We start from the raw sequence: 21,906 nt of genomic DNA on the forward strand, positions 1-21,906 counted from the left end.
CAAGCGTCCAGCGCCAAACGAGGCTGTGGTAGGCAGGGCATCACCCGCCCCCTGCCAGGAACTCCGGCCTTGAGGCCAGTTCTGCGCGACAAGCAGCCCCTTCCCCCGCCCAGGCCGCAGAGCTCCCAGACCGCCCCCTTCGTGGAACCGGCCGGCCCAGCCCCCGGCCCCAATTGGCGGAGGCGGCAGGTCCTGCTCGCGCGCGCGCGCACTCGCGCGCAAGAGCCCGGATGGGCCGCGGCTTCCGGCGCGCTCCCCTCGGGCGGTAGGGGTCGCCAGTTGGGTGCACCTCGGCCCGCGCGGCTCCTGTCGGGGCATGTGCGGGCCTGTGTGTGTAGAAGAAAAATGGAGCAAGAAGCCGAGCCTGACGGGCAGCCCTAAGTCTTCGGACCGAGGTCCTGCCGCTTCCGCCGCCAGAAGCCACCCTCTCCTGACCTAGTAAGTTCGAGCGCCCTAGTTGCCTGGGCCCAGCGAGTGGAATAATCGCCGAGGCCCAGGGTGTCGGGCTTCCGCGCGCCCGTGAAGGGAGCTTGGCGACCCCCACCCCACGCCAGGCGCGGAAATCCCCGCTCAGTGAGGAGCATGGATCGGCTGGGAAGCGAGTGGGCAGTTCTGGGTTTGCTCTGTGACTTGCGTCTTCCAGCTCGCTGTCCTTTCCAGCTTCTTCTCCGCTCGCAGCCTTTGTGCATTTGGGAATGGGGGGTGAGGAGCACATGGATTTGTGGAAGTTCTGTTGGAAGGGGACGAGCTTACTGCCGCCTGAGGCGAGGGCGGGATTTCGGGCCGCGCTCCGGGTGGGCGGGGGGCTCCGCTGGCGTCTTGGGGTAAAGGTCACGTGGGCGGGGGTGCTGCGGAGCCCCCCAGGTGACTTCCAAGCCGGGGGTTGGAATAATGACAGGTGCCTGTTCTATAGCCAGTCTGAACCAGGCGCCGAGTCTGGGCGAGATTGGGCTGGTTCTGTGGGTAGGTTGACTCAGCTTTTCCTCTTGGGCTGGTCAAGTTCGGACACGTTCCGAGTCTGCAGTAAAAGGAGCTAAGCCCTGACTTGTCTCCAGCTGGGGCTATTTAAACCAAGCCTTTTTCCCAGCTGTATTCACTGTAGTCACTGGCGTACGGCACTCATTCTGTAGTGATCCAGGTAAGGACCCACTTGCTTATGGCTTTACTTTTTAATAAAGGCATTATTTAAAGTTATTATTTATCTCCTTACTATGTGATTTTGTCTTTTTCACAGACGTTTCATGATTTTAAGTTTTTATCGTGTTTTATTTTTTCCCTACTCTTAGGCAAATGTGCAATACCAGCATGTCTGTGTCTACTGATGGTGCTGTAAGCACCTCACAGATTCCAGCTTCAGAGCAAGAGACCCTGGTTGGTATTTTTGTCTCAAGGGTGGCTTTTAAAAATAATTTATGAGGTGATCAACTAAATTCCATAGACCCCCAATTATAGCATGACTCTAAGTGAAATTGTGTGTACATAGGCATTACTGTGTGGAGTAAAAGTTAACTTTAAGGAGCAGTATTTTCTTAGCTCTTCATCACACTGATTTTAAAAGTGAGTTCCATACACTCTTAAGCATGGATACTGACGTTTATTATGTGAGTTTTTTTATGTTTTGACTTGTTAGTATTTAACTTTTAAATGATTTCTAAATGTCACAAAAGTAATTAATGCTTGTGAAGAGTTTAGGCATTACAGAAATGTAGAAAGTAAAAACTGAAAATTCTAGTCTTTTTTGACCATGTCTTAGATCTCGTATGTATATACCCACATATATTATGCATATGTGAATTTTAATCTCTTACTCTCCTGTTTGTTCTACTAAAACAAGATTAAACTAGAGATGTTCTGCACATTGCATCCATGTCAATAAATAAAATCTAGAGTTCTTTTTTAATGGCTGCATAGTATTTCCTAACAGTATACCATTGAAAAAATTTATATCCTTACTGATAGTTTTAATCGCCTCTAGTTTTCGAGTATTACAAATAGGGCTGCTTTGAGTATATGTATCCTAACGCAACTGTTATGTATTTCTGTAAGAAAGATTTTATTGTAGGAGAACTAATGGGTCCTAAAATATATACGTTTGATCGCTGCTCACAACTTGCTAGCTTACCAAAAGATTTTAAGTTTTCACCTCAGTCAACAGTGAATATTATCAATCTTTATTATTATTTTGCCATTTTTTTTTGTAAAAGGTATTATGTCATTGTCTCAATTTGTATTTCCCCAGTCTCCGGTGAGGTTGGGTATCTCGTGGATAGTTAAATCATTTGTTTCTTCTGGGATTTGCCTGGTTTTATCTGTCCAATTTCCTTTTAGGTGTATTGTCTTTTTCTTAATAATTTTTTTGCCTTTATGTTGTCATTTTCCAGTTGACTTTATGAAGTCAAATTTGTTGACTTGTTGGCATTTGAATTTCATATCATGCTTTGGAAGAACTCCCATCCCAAGATTATGCAAATATATTTATGTATTTTCTTCCCGTATTCTTATTTTTAATCTAGATCTTTATCTGGAATTTATCTTTTTGTTCTCAAGTATAAGATTAAGTATGGTATTATCTTTTATAGAAGTTATTTTTATTAATGCATGTTTTAGTAAAGAAATGATGCTTTTGTTGCTTTTTTACTTTCAGGTCTATGTAATTTGAAGTTAATATAAAATATATAAAATTTTAGAAGAAAATAATTTTCTGAGAGTTCATTCTTTAAATAGCTTGAACGTAAAGCACATATGTAAGCACAAAAATGTAATCAAGAACAATTAATGATTCAATAATACTTTATTGTGTTTTTTAAGTTTTATAGTTATTAAACAATATTCTGTTAATTAGCTGGAAATAAGCACTTTTCTTAAATTTAGTTTTGAGATTTAGATCTCAAACTGGGATGCTGTCAGATTTCAAAGTTAGACAAAAGACAGTAGTATATTAAAGAGGTGCAGAGGAATGAGTCTGTGTGGAGGTGGCAAGCTGTAAGCATACTTGAGTTTTGAAGATTTTGATACAGCAACAGATAGAAAACATAAGCACATGTTCCTGCCCCCTTGCCAGTTATATTTTCTCAATACCACTTGTAAAGCCTCTAGATCAGCATTAGACAAATTATAGCCTATGGGCTAAATTTGGCCTGCTGCCTATTTTTAGAAATGAAACTTTATTGAAATGCACCCACACTTGGTTTAGATGATATTTATGCTTCTGAGTCAGGTCATCTGGCAGGAAAGGCTTAAAATATTTACTGTCTAGTCTTGGTCTAGTTTTCTGACTCCTTGAATACAGGTCATATGTTTTTGTCTTTTTTTTTTTTTTTTTGCAATTCCTTTTACTCTGTGGTGCATAGTAGAAGTTCAGTAAATGTTTATCAAGTAGATACTTGAAATGGAGACCAATTAAGGCAGCATGATATAGTAGGAAGAAAATGGTAGCTTGTAGTTGAGGGACATGAGTTGCCGTCTCAGATCTCTTTAACTATTTTTGTCAGCTTGGGTTAGTTATTTAAGTTCTCCATTTTTCAGGAACCTAATCTGTAGAAGAAAGAGATTGGTAAAAGGCCCCACACTAAAGATTTATTCTTTTTTCTTGGATTTTGTAATTTAGTTTACAGTAAGACTATTGGACTATTCCATTTATGGTTGAGTTTGTCAGGTAGTAAACAAATGACAGAAATAGCTAGAGGAAAAAAGAATAACTGGCACTGTCTTGGATACTCTTTTGATGGCAACTGATGATGCTTGAGGAGTCTGTGGCTATTTGCATAATAATTAGGTCCCAGTATTTTTTTTCTAGACTCTCTAGACAGTCTGTGATACTCTATTTAAATATTCTATTACATTTAGTGAAAACATTATGACTTTTTGAATTCTAACCTTGTGGGATTGTTAAGTGTGGTGTGTGCTCCCTTTATTGAACTATTTTATGGATGTGTTTGCTGTGGGGTTTATAGTTCTGTAATAATTTTGGAAGTATAATAGCAACTCTTTGTTCTTTATAGGTTAGACCAAAGCCATTACTTTTGAAGTTGTTGAAATCTGTTGGTGCACAAAAAGACACTTACACTATGAAAGAGGTAAGCTGAACTAAGAGTTAACATGGTAACTAATGTCTTATTACTTATGTATAGCCATGGGGAGAAATTGGCCAGATAGAGGGATTTTCAGTAAACAATGGTATTAAGTATTATGACAATTTGGACTAGAATTTGAGGCTGAAAATGTTAATTACACTGAGTTTCATTTCTCAGCTAGAAACTGAGACAAAGGGAAGCTCTGTAGATGAACCTACTAGGCAGAAAGGTGAAGTCTTCTCAGACTGCTAATTTCTCAGAATTATGTTTTTAACTACATGAAATAAATGGGATTAGAAAGAAAGGAAACATTAAAATACAGTTACCAGAATAGTAATCTAGTTTGTAGATTTTGTAGTAGATCTAATAAAATTTTGAAGTAGTGAGGAGTATAGTGGATATTTTGGAATGTTTGCATCAAGCATAGTATGACGAATACTATGTCACACTTGTGATTCTTGTTGATGAAATAATCACAGGTATTGCTAATACTTTGTTTTTTGCCTATATTAGTAATGGAAGGAGAAGCTAATTTTCAGTTCAAAATTAGTAAAAAATAAAGATTTTTTTTTTTTCATCTAAATTCTAGGGGCTAAAAATTAATACTTTTCCTTCTAAGTTCTTCTAGTTAGGCTAATAATCAAATTAACAGATTAACAGGAGATTAACAGGAGAAAATCAAAATACATGCACATGGAGAATTCATACAAGCATGAGAATTCCAAAGACAGTGAAGTAAAATTGGGTACATATGTCATTTTAATCAAAGGAGAAGAGAGGGTAGGGACCTGAGATTTCAGAGGAAGTAGGCAGTTGACAGGTAGTTGATGAGAAGCAGAATTTACATGGCAAGTAAATTTTTGCTAGGCAACCCAGAAATAATGGGACACAGGTTTTTCCCTCTGAATCTCTTAGGCAGGAAAGGAGTGTGTGTGTCAAAGGTTCTTTCTGAGTCTTTATGATGTTTTTAATAATCAATTTGAAATCAGTATCCCAAAAGGCACAGTTTTTGAGGTGGCAAAACTTTGTTTCCCTTCAAAATTAATGGACCTCCTGAATTCTTTCCAAAGACTTCTTGGGCGTCCATGGATCCCAGGTTAAGAACCTCTATACTAGAGATACATGAGTACAGTATACTGTTCTTTCTGGGACAGAGGTGAACTGATTCATGAACATATGTTTTATTTAGTGGATGCATTTCCATGTATTGTTCTCTAGCTTTAAATTTGTACACAGAAGCACGATTTTCAGTGAGGAATTAAGTCATCTTAGGCAAAATTTCAATGTGAGCGAAATGTGCCTCTTCTCTCCCACTTAGTTTACGGGGCTCAGATTTCTTAAAACACTAAAGTACCTTACCTACCTTGGGATAGTGGGGCAGGAAGAGAATCCAGAACCTTTTCTTTTTCAGCCACACTTTTGTAAACTTCCTTATGGGATGTTTGGTAAAAAGGAATCTAGGTTCTCTTTCTTCCTCTTTTCTCATTGTCAGCCATCTCTCCAATCCATAGTCATGGAGGAATTATTTAAGTCTGAAGTCTGCTTAGCCTGTTAAGTCTATAGACAGTGCTTGCAGAGAAATGTCAAGGTAAAGGACGTTGTCAGGGTTGTTAACTTGGGTTTGACCTTAACTACCATTACATAATCAATTAAGGAAACAAAAAAGGGACTTAGTAGTAGTTAAAAATAAGAACGTCGATCAAGGCCGTCGTAAAGACTTGGAATGCTTATGCTAAGTTATATAACAGTAATGTATATATTGTCTGATAGAGTTTACAGTTGTAGGATCTTTGTTCGGGGACATGTGGGAGAGTGATGAAAGCTAGTACGAGATAGTAGGACATTGGACCAGGAGTCAGAAGACTGAGTTAGTTTTCTTATTTCTATTGTGGTGATAACATTTCTATGAACTGTTAGAAGAATGAGATAGTGCTTATAAAAGTACATTATAAACCGTAAAACACCATGCAAATTTAGATGATTGTTATTAGATTTGTATGTGGATGTCTTTAAATGTATTGCCTACTTATTAACAGAGTATGTAGAATGTAATTTATCTGTATGTGCATGATTCAGGGTCATTATTTTGATTATTATTGTATAGATTATATTGATATCTTCAAGGGCTTATTTTATTCACTAAATTCTCTCAAACTGTAGAAGTAATTGGTTATTTTCCTATCTTGCTTATCTGTGATGATCTCAGAGGCTATTGAGGTATATGGTGTTGAGATAATTTACTACATGACTTCAGATCACTGCTATATTTTAGGTGATATTTTTGTTTTTGTTTTTTATTGCTATCAGTCGTTTTGCATTTGACTGCTGTTTCCCTTCTTCCTAATATGTAGTACCTAGATATTTGGGCAGCGTTAAAGTCTGGGAACAAAAAATACATTTTAAGGTTTATTTAACTAAATCAGAGAAGCATCATCTGCTTCCATCAAATTAAAAGGAAAAGATATAAAAGTTTTTTTTTTTTTAATAGTACTGAAAGGTTATACTAGATGGTTGTAAATGGCTGATAGTTGTTTAAGCTTCTTCAAATAAGTGAGATATTGAAATGTATTTGAAACTAACATTTAATTTTCTTCAATGCTCAAATCATATTTTTTTTCAGGTTATATTTTATCTTGGCCAGTATATTATGAACAAACGATTATATGATGAGAAGCAACAGCATATTGTATATTGTTCAAATGATCTTCTAGGGGATTTGTTTGGAGTGCCAAGCTTCTCTGTGAAAGAACACAGGTAAATTCTTCAATCCATTGTAAAAAGCCAGCTGGGTAAACATTTCAGTTCACCTTTACCCTCACTCCCTTTCGTCAGAGAAAAATTGTTACAACATATATAAAAGATGCTGAAATTTAATTTCATAGCAATATAGTATGTTGTTTGAGAACCTGAGTTCTAGAATCTTAAAAACCTGAGTTTCAAGCCTAGTTCAGTAATTTTCTAGCTGTGTAACTAAGTAAATTGACATAACCCTTTCTAAACCTTAGTTTCCCCCTGTTTGTAAAGTAAGGAAAAAATATAAATACTTCATGTGGAGGTTATGAAGACATTGTGTAAAAAGCATATGTTTGGCACATAGTAAACTCAATTATTAGCTAGTTGGTGCATATTAAAAAAATAATATTATAGTCACTTCCAAAAATTTTTATTACATCCTGTGATAAAAGCTTAAATTTGAGCTTTAGTTACTTTAGACATTTTTTTTTTGTTGTATACCATTATGGTACTTATGTTAAATTTAACTCAGATAACATTTCTAGAATTATTCTACTGAGAGCTGAAGACTTTTTTCAGTCATTCTTACATTTGGAATTTCTTGTCCCACTTGGTTTAGCACAATCTTTATAGAGCCTTAGCATGTGTATCCTAATAAATGAATACTTTTCACATGAAACAACCAGATTGTATTGGTATTTAATGTTCAATAATATAGCTAAAAAGACGGTAATTAAGTGGGCTATTTATAAATTTATTCTGAACATTAAGACAGAAAGCTAAGATGAATAGGAAAGAAAATGACTAGTTTGTCATTGAAAGGTATTTTTTTTTTAAAGATATTTTTACCTCTCATTTTTATATTATGTGCAGATATGTTTTAACCTAGTTGTGAACATAATATGTTTAATTTTGTCCTTTTTCAAAAAAGGTTTATTGGAGTGTCATTGGTTAATAAAATTATATATCATCTTGATTTTTAACATTATATAAGCATCTTTCCATTGACAAAACCACTTCTGTTTAATATTTATGGTACCATTTTATACTGGCCTTAGGATAAAGCTTTAATTTTATAAATTAAAGAACTGTATCAGTGATTTTACACCATTCGAGTATTGAATCTTTTGATAATGTTTGGAGATAACAGTTTCTGATATTGAAAGCATACTGTTAGAATTATCTTTGACTTGAATTCTAATATGTTGAGAGATTAACCACTGGGGAAATTGCTGACTCGGAAAAAGCATATGAATAGGAATATTGATTTTTGTGAGTTTAAGGAGGTGTATACAGTCCCAAGGGTGAAAAGAAATAGTTGGATTTGGCACTTCCACCTTAACCTTGAGGATTATAAATGGTATCTTTTAGCTAATAAACATTCTCTAAAACCATTAGTTCAAAATAAAGAAACATACTTTCACATCACTGAATACTGGAATAAGTGAATTGCCTTCCTATTTTGGATGTGAGTTCCATGAGAGCAGAGATTTGGTTTTATTTTATTCTTTTCTCCATTTTCTAGAATAGTGGCTGGTACGTAGTAGGTTCTCAGTTCGTATTTATGAAATCAGTGAATACTGCTTTATTTTTAATAAATTTTAAGATCATGAAAGAAAATCAGATGATTAGTCCAAGGTCGATGAAAGTCAAAATTATAATCAAGTTTCTATATAGTGGATTTTCTATAACATTACTTTTTTAAGTAGTCTGCTTTTAAGCACAGAAATAGAAAATTTCTTTTCTGTTTGAAAATAAGTATATATATTAACCTGCCTCCTGCATTCACACCCATTCTCTGTGGTCCTTTGGTAAAATACAAACAAGGCACATTTCAGGAAATCGATAGTCAACTCTTTCATCTAGAGACTATTAAAAGTAGCTGTATATAATCATTGTGCAACTTTAGGTACTTTTTAGGGCTTGGAAGCTTGATATAATTTAAATGCAGTGATTTAAAATTTGGTTTGGGTACAGTAGTTCATACTAATAATACATTTAAAAGAGATTAAATCCAGTTTAATACATTTTTATTTTAAAATGTGCATTTCTTATTTTTTTCTCCCTACAAGGAAAATATATACAATGATCTACAGAAACTTGGTAGTAGTCAATCAGCAGGGTAAGTTAATTTTGAATATCATAAAAATATTTTAAAGATGTTTTGTGTATGTACAGAAATTTTATGATTTTGATTCTCTTTAAAAGTTGCTTTGTTATATGTTGAATTATAAAAGAGTGTGATTAATAAGAAGAAATACATACGAACTAAACACAATACTAGATTCTAATGCAGACATATCAGTTTTAAGCCTTATGTTATTAGAATTTGTCTTGAAAGGTAGATCATTTCAGAAGCTCCCTACTTAGTAAAGATATGATTGAACCTTGAAACATGTATTGAAAGATTTTGGGAAGTAATTATACCTAGGTAAGACCATTTGAAACAAGGATGGGTATTTTTGTTTCCTTGGTTTTTATAGTAGACAAAACTTTGTTTACCAATTTATTTAGGTAAGTGAGATTTTAATACATTTAGACTTGTTCTTAACTAGTTTTTTTTTTGAGTCACATATCCCTTTGATAATCTCAAAGCAGTGGATTCTCATTCCAGGATACACATATGTAGTGGTATGCTGGTCAATGTTTAACAACCCACTCTCTAAGGGAAAAGCCCTGATTTGTAGTGGTTGGTGATTTCCATGGTATAAATATTCCCATCATGGCCATTTTCAGGCTATAAATATAGAGTTGGGAAGAGATGTGTACAGTCTGCTTTTGAATGCTGTTGGGAGCTGACTCCAACACAACACAGGTTTTTTAAAGCCCATCCTCAAAATACAATTAAGAACTGTTCTCAGAAGTTCATTTACTTCTCTGGATGAACTGACCACTCCTCTGTGCTACCACTATTCCATATTTAGATTTTATTGTTATAATGCTTTGTTATACCTGTTTATATTTCTCTTTCCTGTGTCCTATTCAAGTTTGCATTCTACATCACACAGTACAGTGTTTTATTTATATGGTGTTTAGTAAGTGTTGAATACTTGTTTTTCCAAAGTTAGGATTTAAGGCCCAGAAAAGGGCATCACCATCTTGTCCCAGAATAGAAGTAACTTTTAATCTGGCGACCTGACATTTTATTGTTTTACAAAGCTCTTTATGCATTCAAATGAAGGCAAATAAAATAACTATAGTACTGTAGTATTTTCATTGTTCTGAAGTATTATCACAGATGTATTTATTTGTTTATTTAAATAAACCTTGGTAGATTACTAGGAAAATTTTATTAATGAGATGGTAATTATAGATTATTTATATTATTTCCTTTCTGAGTTTGTTCCAGATTTCAGATTAGTAGCATTAACTTCAGAATTTATATCAGCGTTCTAAACCTTGTCACACCTAGTGCTTTTTATTGCATCTGTTTGGTAACATCTGTATTACTGTACTAAAAATATAATCTCTCTGCATGTACATTTTAAAATCAGTGTAATACCTATAAACGATTATGATGTATATAATCTCAAAATGTTAATGCTCAGTCCTAACTTCACTATTCAGATGAAAATGTCTCCAAAAGACTGTAAAGGGCATTTGATTATGATCGTTTGTAATTGTATATATTCCATACCTGAAACTTTGACTTTTGAGCTCCAGGTCTACATATCCAACTACAAACTAAACTCACCTACCTGAATGAGTTTCATCCACTTCAGTTCATTATCTTCCGTTCCAAATCTGTCCATTTTCTGCAGTTTCTGTCTTGGTGAATGGTACCATCTATTTGTCCACCCAAGGTAGAATCTTGGAATCCTTGAGTCCTTTCTCCCCTGCCTTGTATATCAGACACCAGGGCTTTTATGTTTTTAATTTCTCTGGAACCGTTTCTTTTTCCATGCCTTAGTTTAGGCTTCAGTACTTTTTTATAAGTATTATTGCAGTTACTGTCTAATACTGGTTTTCCTGCCTCTGCTCCCTTTTTCTTGTATTTTGCTAGCGTGAGTTGTCATTCCCGCGTTTAAAATGACCATTTAGAGAGGAGTTCTTTATTGCTCTCTGGATAAAATACTTGCTGTGTGCTAACAAGTCAGTTTTATCTCTTGGATTAAACTTTTTTATGGGGAGTGGCTGCAGCAGTACCCTAGGAAAGATTCCAAAGTATCAGCTGGGAAGAGTGCAGTGACACCGGCGAGTGCTGCTTGTTGACATTCTTGTGTTTAGTAAGACACACAAGATAATTTATGATTCTGCTTACATTTGGTAATATACTACATGTAGTTTCCTGCCACAGGCACTGGTAGTTGACTTTTGGATGTTTTTCTTTTTTAATACAGTGATCCCTCAATCTGGAATTGTCTTTTCTAGTCCTGCTTCTAATTTTTGTTCCTCAGACACTGCTCTGTTCCTACCAAATAATTGCTCTGCTTCACCACTGATTTATCTTACACTTCTTTTATTGTGTTTATTATGCTTAATTACTCTTATGTGTCTTCTATATTAAAATCGAATTATCTTATTTACATCTCAAGAATCTAGCATGGGGATGGCACTTGGGAGACACGTTTCTTTGTTGAAATGTTAAATTGTATAAGGAGTTTGTCCTAGACTGATGATTGAATAGCCTTTTTTTCCTAGTTTGTAACTTTTTGTTTTTATTTTCTATCAGAACCATCAGATTCAGGCATACCTGTGAGTGAAAACAGGTGTCATCTTGAAAGTGGGAGTGATGAAAAGGTAATCTTGAAACTACTTGTTCTAGTATGATGTTTCTTATAAATTGAAAAGGTTATTTAAAATAGAATTTTTAGTTTCTTGGTGTTAAAATTAAGTTTGTGGTGTGTCGTGTCCGCCCCCGAATGCTTAGGACCCTGTGCAAGAGCTACAAGAAGAAAAACCTTCATCTTCAGATTTGGTTTCTAGACCATCTGCCTCATCTAGAAGGAGAACGATTAGTGAGACAGGTAAATATGAATATTTAATTATCATTTTTAAACAGCTTTTTAGTGTTCATTCTCTAATGAAATTACTACATTTAGGCTTAATGAAATCGTGCTTTTTTTGGTTTAGATGAATGAATTTCTTTGAGTTTCATTTTCATTTTTATGTGATTTATTTGGTTTAAAAATTGCTTTCTTAGCAACATTAGGAAGAGTTTATTGTGCTCCTTGATTTTCATAGTTAGCTAGCTCTCTGTTCAAGATAATAGAGAACAAAGGTTTAAACTCTGTTTTACTTATCTTAGCAGTTAAGTGATAAAACCTACCAGTGAGTTTAAAAACATAACTAACATCTTAGGAACGAAGATAGGTTAAGAAAGTAGCTAAGAGTATTTTTGCAGAGAAAAGATGGTGGAGGAGAAGGCTATTGCCTGATCAAGAGTATAATAACTAAAACTCTGTGATTCAGGTGAAAGATGATCAGTGAAATAGACTAAAAAAACCCAGACTGGAATCTTGTGCGTGAGGACAGAAGGCAGTAAGGGCAGAGGATATCTTATTTACATGGACTGGAACAAATAGTAGTTATTTGGTTGGGAGAAATCAAATTATATTTGTAACTTATGCCAAAGTGAATTCCAAATATATCTTCTAAGTATATTAAACATCTTTGGTTCTTTATATCTTTATATCTTTATATCTTCTAAGTATATTAAACATCTTTGGTTCAGGGAAAAAAAATCTTAAGTTTGGTTTTGACAGAAAAATTCTAGATTGTTTGCTCAGTATAAGTTGTGGAGGGATTAAATTAATTGTAATTTAAAGTAGATAAAAATTTCAAGCTTTATAAAGTCTTTTAAAGATTTAGTGTTCTGCTCTGTTGGACAGATCCAATGAAAGAATGTTGACTTTCGAAATAGCACTATTTTTCTGTTTAATTTCATTGAAACTAAATTTAAGTACAGATAGGTACTCTAAGACAGCTCAGTTTATAAATAAATCATAGGATAGCAATTTAATTAACTTGTTTTTTCTTAACATATCCAGAAGACAATTCAGATGAATTACCTGGTGAACGACAAAGAAAGCGCCACAAATCTGATAGTATTTCCTTTTCCTTTGATGAAAGCCTTGCTCTGTGTGTAATAAGGGAGATACGTTGTGAAAGAAACAGTAGCAGTGAATCAACAGGGACTTCATCAAATCCGGTAATCTTCTTGTTTTAAATAAAACGAGACTTTTTATTTTTAAAATCTGATTCTGGCAGTTCTAATAAGCATTCAGAAAGAATGCACATGTATAATATGCGATTGCTGCTATGCACAGTGGTAAATTTTTCTTTAAAATAAACCTTTGTAAATTTTCCCCAGGTTTGGGGAGAAGGGTGGAAAATAGTGGAGTTGCACTGGGCTCGTGTTGGTAAAATTAGTACGGATATTAATAGTTATTAATATCACCCTACATATTGGAGCCTCTTTGTGGGGCCACTGCACCAATATAGTAAATTCAAATAAATTGGAGTATAAGGTGGTCTGAGAATTTAGAATTTTTTTAAAAAATAAGGGAACAAAATTGAAAATTTGCTTCGATGTCTTAGGATTCTAAGGCAAATTGTCTTGAGTATTTAGAATAAAAATATTTTTACTACAGCTGTCAGCAAGTAAGTCTCAGCTTCACATTTGTTATATGTAGGTCTAGACATCAGGGAAGGGTCTATTTACTTACTAAGGTTGTGAAATATGGGTATATTATTGCATGGTTGACAGATTATCAGTACTTTCTGACTGATATAAAATTCTAAAGTATTAGCCAGGAGTAAAATTCTTAAGTCACTGAAAGAAGTTTTGTAAAGAATGTTTGACAAATGGAATATTTTCTTTTTTGTCATTAACATTTGTCCTTAAAATGTTATTAAAATTGGAACCTTTATTTGTGATACAGACAGCAGTGCTTCATGGTCATTCTGGATATGAGTGATCATTTTATAATTCTCTAGAAGATGTAAGAGACTGAACCAATTGTGATGGTAACCTTATTCTTATAATGTTAGGTTTTTCTCTTTCAAAGCAGTGATTTTATGGATACAGATGTGCCCTTTAACGTTCGTATTTAGTAGAGCTGTTACTTGTGTAGGCCACTAGATGGCTTGGGGAGAGCAGGTTCTTTATTCAGTACATATTTAAGTGTGTTTTCTATGCCACCCATTTGGCACTGAGATACAGTGGTAGTCAAAGTAAATATTATCCTTGCCATCATGAGGAGTTAGACCATCAACAATTAAATAATTAAACATTTAATAAATGCTATGAAAAAAATACAGGTTCTTGAAAGCAAATATGTATGATCTGAAAATTCCAATAAAAGAAAACTTGACATGTACACAAATTTTATATTTAGGTAATTATATTCCTTACAATGTTCCATTAAACTTAGTCTTTGTTAAAGTTGTTCCAGAATTCTAGCTTCATGGTATTTACAGTCCTTGTTCTTGCTTTCCACTTGGGACACTGCCTTGTTATCAAAGAAATGTAGCGAGTATTCCCCCTTCCCCCCCACCGTTATTCCTACTGTACACTCTCTAAAAATTCCTCTCTATTAAAAATCTTTTGTTTTTCAGGCCAAGTTCCTAGTTATAAAAACTTTTGGTAGGGCCAATTTTTTTTTTCGATTTAGCTTACTTTATATAAGAATGTTATAGACATCATTTGGTGTCGTCATTCACCAGTTTGTTAAGGAGTTAAAGGAAAGTATATTTGCCTCGCCTCTTTTGGGTTTTATAAATTGAGAAACTAAGGCTATATTCTAGGCTCTATATCAGTTGGTTTACATGGTATTTTATCATCTCAGTAGCCTCAAACTCCATTTATAGATGAGAAAACTAAGACTTGAGGGTTTCAGATAACTTTTTTAAGATCCCATAACTAATAGCTGTCACAATTGGAATTCAGACAAAACCAGGGAATTCTGACTTTAAAATTTAAGATCTTTCCAGATCAAGCCTGTCTTTTGCTTTTACAATATACAATATTTAAGTGAGTAATTCTTTTTTGAACATTAGCCAGAATATTTAAAAAGAACTTTTAATATTGCTTTCTTCATTGTACCCTAGAACTGGAGTGGGCAAACTGGGATGGGATAGTAACTGTTTTGGGCTTTGCAGGATATATGATCTTTGTTGCAGCTACTCAGCTCTGTTGCTGTAAGGCAAAAACAGCTATAGATGACAGGTAAACATGGGTGTTGCTGTGATCCATAAAACTTTAGGGTAGAGGCCAGTTTGCTGACTCTTGCCATAGAGGCTGCTTTCTGAGACTTAATTTTTCTTGTGATTTTCCTCTTATTCTAAACTTAGTGCACTAGTTAATTGAAATATCCAATTTGTTCAATATTTTATTGAAAATATTATTGTATTCTAGCTTGACTTGTGATTTTAACCTGATAGTAGAGCTGTTATGAATTAGAACTGCAACTTGATGAATGTTGCTTTTACTACTACTTGCTTAACATCACTGTAAAAAAGTATTTTGACTTGAGTGGTTATAAAATAATATACTTTGTTTTTGTTTTTATAAATGATGGAAATTTATTAGAGATCATTTAATTCAAACTTTTTCATAGATGAAGTAGCTGTTGCCTTTACAGGTTAAATATGTTCAAGGTTAAATAGCTACCTAGTGGCAAATCTAGAATAAGAATGTATGTATCCTGACTCCTAGATTTATGTACTTTTTCTAGTTCTACCCTTAGCCACTGACAGCACATAATTATGGGATCGAAAGTCTTATTAGGTTCCTTTACTATTAATTAGAGACCTAAAATGAGGAATCACATGAGCAGATACAGAATTTTAAAAAGAAATAGAAATGTTTAAAAGTTCTTCCAAAGAAATTATTCTCAAAGTTTATTATAAAACATAAATCTCATAGTTATTGCATGTTTTAGCTTCTAGTATTCTACCAACTTAAGATGTAAAGGTGATTAAGACATGGTCTTAATACTTAAAGTGTGTATAATTCAGATAAGAAACGTGCAAAATTGTTTTTGCATTATTTATGTGTGGAAATATATAATCAGTAATAATCATAAGTAGTAATGGTAATAAAAGGTTCAGAGAGTTCTTTTAGTTGTGGTATTATCAGAGGCTTACTTCTGTCAAAAGATGAGCAGGACTTAAAACTTGTTATTCTAGTTAGAGTGTGGAAGTTGAAGTGCCAAGTGGTTTATGAAACAATCTAGATCTGGCCGATAGTTCATATTTATTGGTGGGGGTGGGAAGTGTCTAGAGGTAAGCTGAAAATGTTCATATAGTCATACTGTATGTACCTTGAATGCCAAGAGGATGTGGCCTTTTTCCTTAATGTGGTGAGTTTGAACAGGGAAAGTAATAGTGTAGTAATGACCCAGAATGTTAATCTAGTGTCAGTGTGCAGGATAGATCTGAGAAAGAACTAGAAGCACAGGAATGAGTTAGGAAGCTGTTACAGAGGCCAACAAATAATGTACAATGTCACACTTTTTTTTTTTCTGATTTTAGGATCTCGATGCTGGTGTCAGTGAACATTCAGGTGATTGGTTGGATCAGGATTCAGTTTCAGATCGATTCAGTGTAGAATTTGAAGTTGAGTCTTTCAATTCGGAAGATTATAACCTTAGTGAAGAAGGACAAGAACTCTCAGATGAAGATGATGAGGTAGTTTTATTTTTCTAATTATATTCTAAAGTTTTAAAATATTTTCCAGATTGACTGCTGAGATTGAAAAAATAATGTATTCAGATTTCACTTGAAATATTTGACTCTTGATTAGTTCAAACTGGAGTTTTGTTTTCTGGACTTGAGCCTTTGTAGTTCTCTGTTGTTTGATTTATATTTTTATAAGTATAATCCCAAGAAGTAGGCCTTAATGAGTATTCTTTTAATAGTTTGCTCATTTAAAAAACGATTTAGTTCCCTTTTTGTATTAATTTACTTTTTATAAAAGTAAAGAAAGCATGTATACCATTAAAGTCACATAGTACCTCCAGCTCTGTTGCCTACATTTCTACCTGTTTTACTATTATTTATTACCTCTATATTAATAAAATAAAAACAAGTATACTGAATATTTTTGCTTTAATTATTTTAAACATTCTGTTTGTTGACTTTTTACCATAGTAGATGAGGGTTTCACTGATCTGTTTTCCACCTTTACACTCATTCCATTTGACCTTTGTCTCAGAATTTCTCATATATAGTAATACATGCTATTTGTTTAGGACATAATACTAAGAAGCCTTCCTGGTTGAAGAAAACGTGATGATGCTAATGGGTTTATTTTATTAGGTATATCAAGTTACCGTGTATCAGGCAGGGGAAAGTGATACGGATTCATTTGAAGACGACCCTGAAATCTCCTTAGCTGTAAGTATATATTTACCTTTTTAAGGAATTGAAAAATAATATCAAAGTCAAGATTAGAAAAATACGTCTAATCTTCCTTACATGAGGTAATTTTTATGAAGTTAAAATTTTAAAAATTTTAATGATTTAAAACATTTTTGTTCTTTTGTTTATTGTGGTAGAATCTGTTGCTACATTTTTTAGTTTTTTTCTGCTGGAATTTGAACTTTTAAAGAACTTTATTATGGACAATTTCAAATATATAGAGCATGCAGAATAATACAGTGTATCTCCAGTGGTACTTAGCATCATGTTTTAATAGTTACCAACATTTTGCCAATCTCATTGAATACAAACATTTTCATATTGATTTGTATTAGAATGTAGGGTTTGACATTAAAGAAATTAGGACTTAAACATTTCCTACTTCCCTCGGTTCCTGAGGTATTGGAAGTTTTTTTCCAAACTGAATATTGCTTTAATTTTTGTTCTTAATATTGCCTCTTTCTTTGGTTTTATCAGTTAGAAGAAACTTACTCTGACAACTTGAAAGAACCAATGTGGGAGAATGAATAGTCTCCACCCTTTTTGCTAATGTCTTATGTTATTTGTCAGGCAATTTAAAAACGGTTACATTATTCATGTCAGGATAGGAAGGATCTCCAATGGCAAGTTTTACATGTACAATGTTCTCAGGCAAGAACCATGTTTCAGTTAAGGCAGGGAGATAAAGGTATGTTCAGTAAAGAAGCTAGGGATGTGAGGGAAGTTTGTTATCCAAATTGCATGGTGGAAAGATTTGGGAAATAAATTAGGGTAAGGAAGAAGCAATCAACAGTTACAGAGATGAGAACATAGGGAAGGATAGATAAGTAAGGGGCATACATTTTGGATAGTGACAAGGATGACAGATTTTAGCTGTCAGTGATTATTGGGGAGAATGTTTTAGCATCACTTCTGTGGGTGAAGTTAGGGAACACTCAGCTGAGCATTGATTTTAGTGCACTTCTAGGGAAGTCAGTGGCAGATTGAGTGGTGGTTTCATCCAGATTGATTGTATCTAGGATTACACAGTATCCAGGATTGAGCCTTTAAAGGAAGTTAAATGGGTATGAGTCTCATTACAGAGCAGAAGATCGATCCCATATCACTTGCTTCAACTAAATGAACCATGTGTCCTTGAACACATAACTTTATAGGTGCATGGTTAAAGTCATGGTGAATAAATTTTTTGTTTTAGTATTCTTCAGAGTTTAGCTGAGAAATACCGGAAAGACTGGTAAATGCTGAAAATTGAGCTGTGTGATATATTTTACCTTAGACATATTAAAGTTGCTAGCATAGATATGACTAGTTATTAAAGGGTTACAGAAACTCTCTTATTTCTTTGAAGGACTATTGGAAGTGTACTTCATGCAGTGAAATGAATCCTCCCCTTCCACCACATTGCAACAGATGCTGGGCCCTTCGTGAGAATTGGCTTCCTGAAGACAAAAGGAAAGAAAAAGGGAAAATGGATGAGAAAACTGAACTTGAAAACTCAGTACAAGTAGAAGAGGGCTTTGATGTCCCTGATTGTAAAAAAAATCCTACAGTGTATGATTCCCGAGAATCATGTATTGAGGAAAATGATGAAAAGATCACACAAGCCTCCCAATCCCAAGAAAGTGAAGACTATTCTCAGCCATCAACTTCTAGTAGCATCATTTATAGCAGCCAAGAAGATGTCAAAGAGTTAGAGAAAGAAGAAACACAAGACAAAGAAGAAAGTGTGGAGTCTAGTTTTCCACTTAATGCCATCGAACCTTGTGTGATTTGCCAAGGTCGACCTAAAAATGGTTGCATCGTCCATGGCAAAACAGGACATCTTATGGCATGTTTTACATGTGCAAAGAAGCTAAAGAAAAGGAACAAGCCCTGCCCAGTATGTAGACAACCAATTCAAATGATCGTGTTAACTTATTTCTCCTAGTTGACCCTTCTATAAAAGTAGAATTATATATTTCTAACTATATAACCCTAAAAATTTAGACAACAGGAAATTTTATTTTTTTACTTGTATCAAAACAAGAAGGTATCTTGATGCATGTAGATTTGTTTTCTGTAGTGTAATTTACCTACTTTGGGAGAGGGAATAGTGAATATTTATTTTCTTTAATGAAAATTTCACTCCTGTTTATATTTAGATTTTAATGTAATTTGAATTGGATATATAGTTCTTCCTTTACCCCTGCCCCTCATATTTTAAATAATTTTCACTTTCTCTTAAACGAGAAGTATCTGATTTTTTTTAAAAAAGTGCTGCAAGTAGGACATTTAAATATAACTTATTTAGTACTTTTTATGTGAGGAGGAGAAAAAGTACGAAATACTTAGTATTTAAATTTTAGATATTCTTAAACCTTTTGACTCAGACTTTATTCTTTCAGAGACTCTTAAAATACTCCTGGATAAAAAAGTAATTGGTAGTTATATTTGGTGCTGTGTAAGTAAAAATGCTCTTATCTAGCTTCATTGATATAGTAAAGGATAGGTGATAATGATAATGTCAGTTTGAGAAGTTTTTGAGAATAGCCATCATTTACTCATAACTTTTTTAAGGCTCTTTGGTACAATGTGGAATTGTCTAGGCATCTAACTTAGGCAGATTGTTTCATCCAGGCCCTTTTCCATACCTAATTTCAGAGTTTAGTGCCATCTGTTGTTTGAAGTTGAAAAATTATAAGTCACTTTGAAATGTCTTCATCAGCTGGGTTACATGTTCCTGGTAGTTACCTAGGTTTCAGACGTTTGCTTAGGGCCAGTTTTGGAAACAAGTGAATTCACAAAGACTAATTGAGAAACTTAATAATTAGAAGGATTGTTTGTTTTTAAACTAGCTGGAAATGTCATAAGTTCTCTCAGTAAAACAACTGATTGCTTTCCTTTAAGACCAGTAGGGTCAAACATAGGATTATAAAATATCAAACTGAATAGATTAACATACTGATTTATATTTAAATATAAATCTTCAGCAAAATAGTGAAAATAACCACTTTGATTTAGAGTCCCAATGTTTTTCTCCCCTGTAGGACAGTTGTACATAGTCAGGTGAGGACAATAAAATCAACTGAACTATTAGTTTAGAATGGAACTGAAGGAAAATTTTGCACAGCAAGTTTGTGTGCCAGTTACTAATGGTATTGTATTAAACTCTAAAAACAAACGACACGTGCATGTGACTTACTGTGTATACGTATATACGTAGAAAACAAATGCTTGAAGCAATCAGTACATTAGCCAAAGAGTGATCTTTAAATACATTAAAGCTTTATTAATTTGGGATTTATAATAACTTCAAGTAGAGTTGGTAGCAAAAATGCAGTTATAAACACTGTACTTTCAGGATATGTTATACAGTGTTATGCTATTTACAAAACATTCAGATCTGCAAATTGTCTCATTCAGCATGCCTATCATTACTATCTTGATTGTCTAAAATTTTGGCTTTTTATACATAAATTTATTGATTTATGAATAAACGATTTATTAATTGTTTGAGAATTGTTTCAAGAATTGATTATTGGATCTTTTAAACACTTAAAATTTTCCTATAATAATGTTTTGTTAAAATAGAGATTATATTTGAATATCATCTTATTTCGGTAATTAAAGGTATAAGTCTGAACATGCTTCTGTTTTTAGAATGGCCATGCCCACTCACTTTGGAAGTACACATATCAATTTGATGCAGTTGAGAGCCCCTAAGTTATTGAGTAAAGCCAACTTAAGAGAATAATGTTACATCGTTTTGTAGGACCGTGAAATGGCTTTTCTTCCTATCCTGTTCTCTTGTGTTACTACAGGTCAAGCGGCTTAAGTGGTTTCTCAAGTGGTTGTGAATTGTCTGGAAGGGGTGTAGCTGGGGCAGGGAGGGGAGTTAGGGCTAGCCACCCTGCCACTAGTGGTCATGAAAAGCCCTATTGTAAGTTCTCTGTGTCATCTATGAAACTAAGTTCCACGAGGCCAAGAACCTCTTCTTGATTGATTCATGTATATAGGTGCTCAATAAGAATTTATTGAATGAATCAAAGCACTGGGACTTGAGTCTTGAAGCTGGCTTTAAAACAGGAGCCTGTGGGCCCCAAAGCCAAACCAGGGTTAGCTGTGGGCATAATTTAGTTTGGATTTTTATTTTTAATAAGGATTCTAAAGCTAACTGATGAGGATGAAAGTCTGTAGCCTCATGATGATAACTGTAAGTTACACAGTATATTGTGAAAAGTTTACAGTTGCACTTTCTGGATGTTTGGATTCTGAATTGGGTTTTAGTTTAGTTTTTTAAAAAGTTTCTTCAGCCTAAAATACCATTTGTTCAGAAGTTAGAAGTTTGTGGCCATATTGTCTATCGTAAATCCAGCTTTCAATTATATATGATAGGGAATTTTTTTTTTTTTTGAATTTACAAACGATGCTTTTAAAAGAGAAATATCTGAAAGCACCAGCACATTAGAAGGTGTTCCGAAGTGTTGAATAAGTTAATTTGTAAAATGGGCTGTTATTAGGATTTAATAAAAACCAAGAGAAAATAGAATGAGAGCAGTATGAAGTGACAAGCAGATGAGAGATTCCTCAAATGTTCAGTAGTTAATAGGTAATACATTTGGAATGATATATAAAGATACTGCTAGAATAATATTGTTTTGGGTAAGAAAACCATACTAGATTGTTTTTCTTTTTTCTCCATTACTGTCATGTTAGGCAAATTTTATATATTTCTCTGCTAAATTTTAGTATTTTT

At 34.1% G+C, this 21,906-nt stretch overlaps 1 protein-coding gene across 2 annotated transcripts; it reads left to right on the plus strand.

Annotated features, from left to right (window-relative positions):
- Positions 1 to 233: 233 nt before the first annotated feature.
- On the plus strand, positions 234 to 20,669 carry MDM2 (MDM2 proto-oncogene). 2 transcript variants are annotated; one of them, XM_006923723.3, is made up of 11 exons: positions 234 to 438; positions 1,287 to 1,371; positions 4,002 to 4,076; positions 6,694 to 6,827; positions 8,879 to 8,928; positions 11,479 to 11,546; positions 11,677 to 11,773; positions 12,797 to 12,957; positions 16,284 to 16,439; positions 17,070 to 17,147; positions 18,520 to 20,669. In XM_006923723.3, exons 2-11 carry the CDS (start codon positions 1,291 to 1,293, stop codon positions 19,096 to 19,098), a joined length of 1,479 nt encoding a protein of 492 aa, XP_006923785.1. In that variant the 5' UTR covers positions 234 to 438; positions 1,287 to 1,290; the 3' UTR covers positions 19,099 to 20,669. The 2 variants fall into 2 exon arrangements, with proteins under 2 accessions (XP_006923785.1, XP_024896721.1); XM_025040953.1 differs by lacking the exon at positions 234 to 438 and adding an exon at positions 1,035 to 1,138.
- Positions 20,670 to 21,906: the final 1,237 nt, after the last annotated feature.

The sequence above is a fragment of the Pteropus alecto genome, unplaced genomic scaffold (genome assembly GCF_000325575.1).
Source record: "Pteropus alecto unplaced genomic scaffold, ASM32557v1 scaffold76, whole genome shotgun sequence".
NCBI classification, from domain to species: domain Eukaryota; kingdom Metazoa; phylum Chordata; class Mammalia; order Chiroptera; family Pteropodidae; genus Pteropus; species Pteropus alecto.

Excerpts from the sequence above, each read along its gene's own strand:
- MDM2 (XM_006923723.3), top strand. The coding sequence starts at position 1,291 with ATGTGCAATACCAGCATGTCTGTGTCTACTGATGGTGCTGTAAGCACC. Across the intron at positions 8,929-11,478 it reads GGTAGTAGTCAATCAGCAGG|AACCATCAGATTCAGGCATA; the intron begins GTAAGTTAATTT and ends ATTTTCTATCAG. Across the intron at positions 12,958-16,283 it reads CAGGGACTTCATCAAATCCG|GATCTCGATGCTGGTGTCAG; the intron begins GTAATCTTCTTG and ends TTCTGATTTTAG.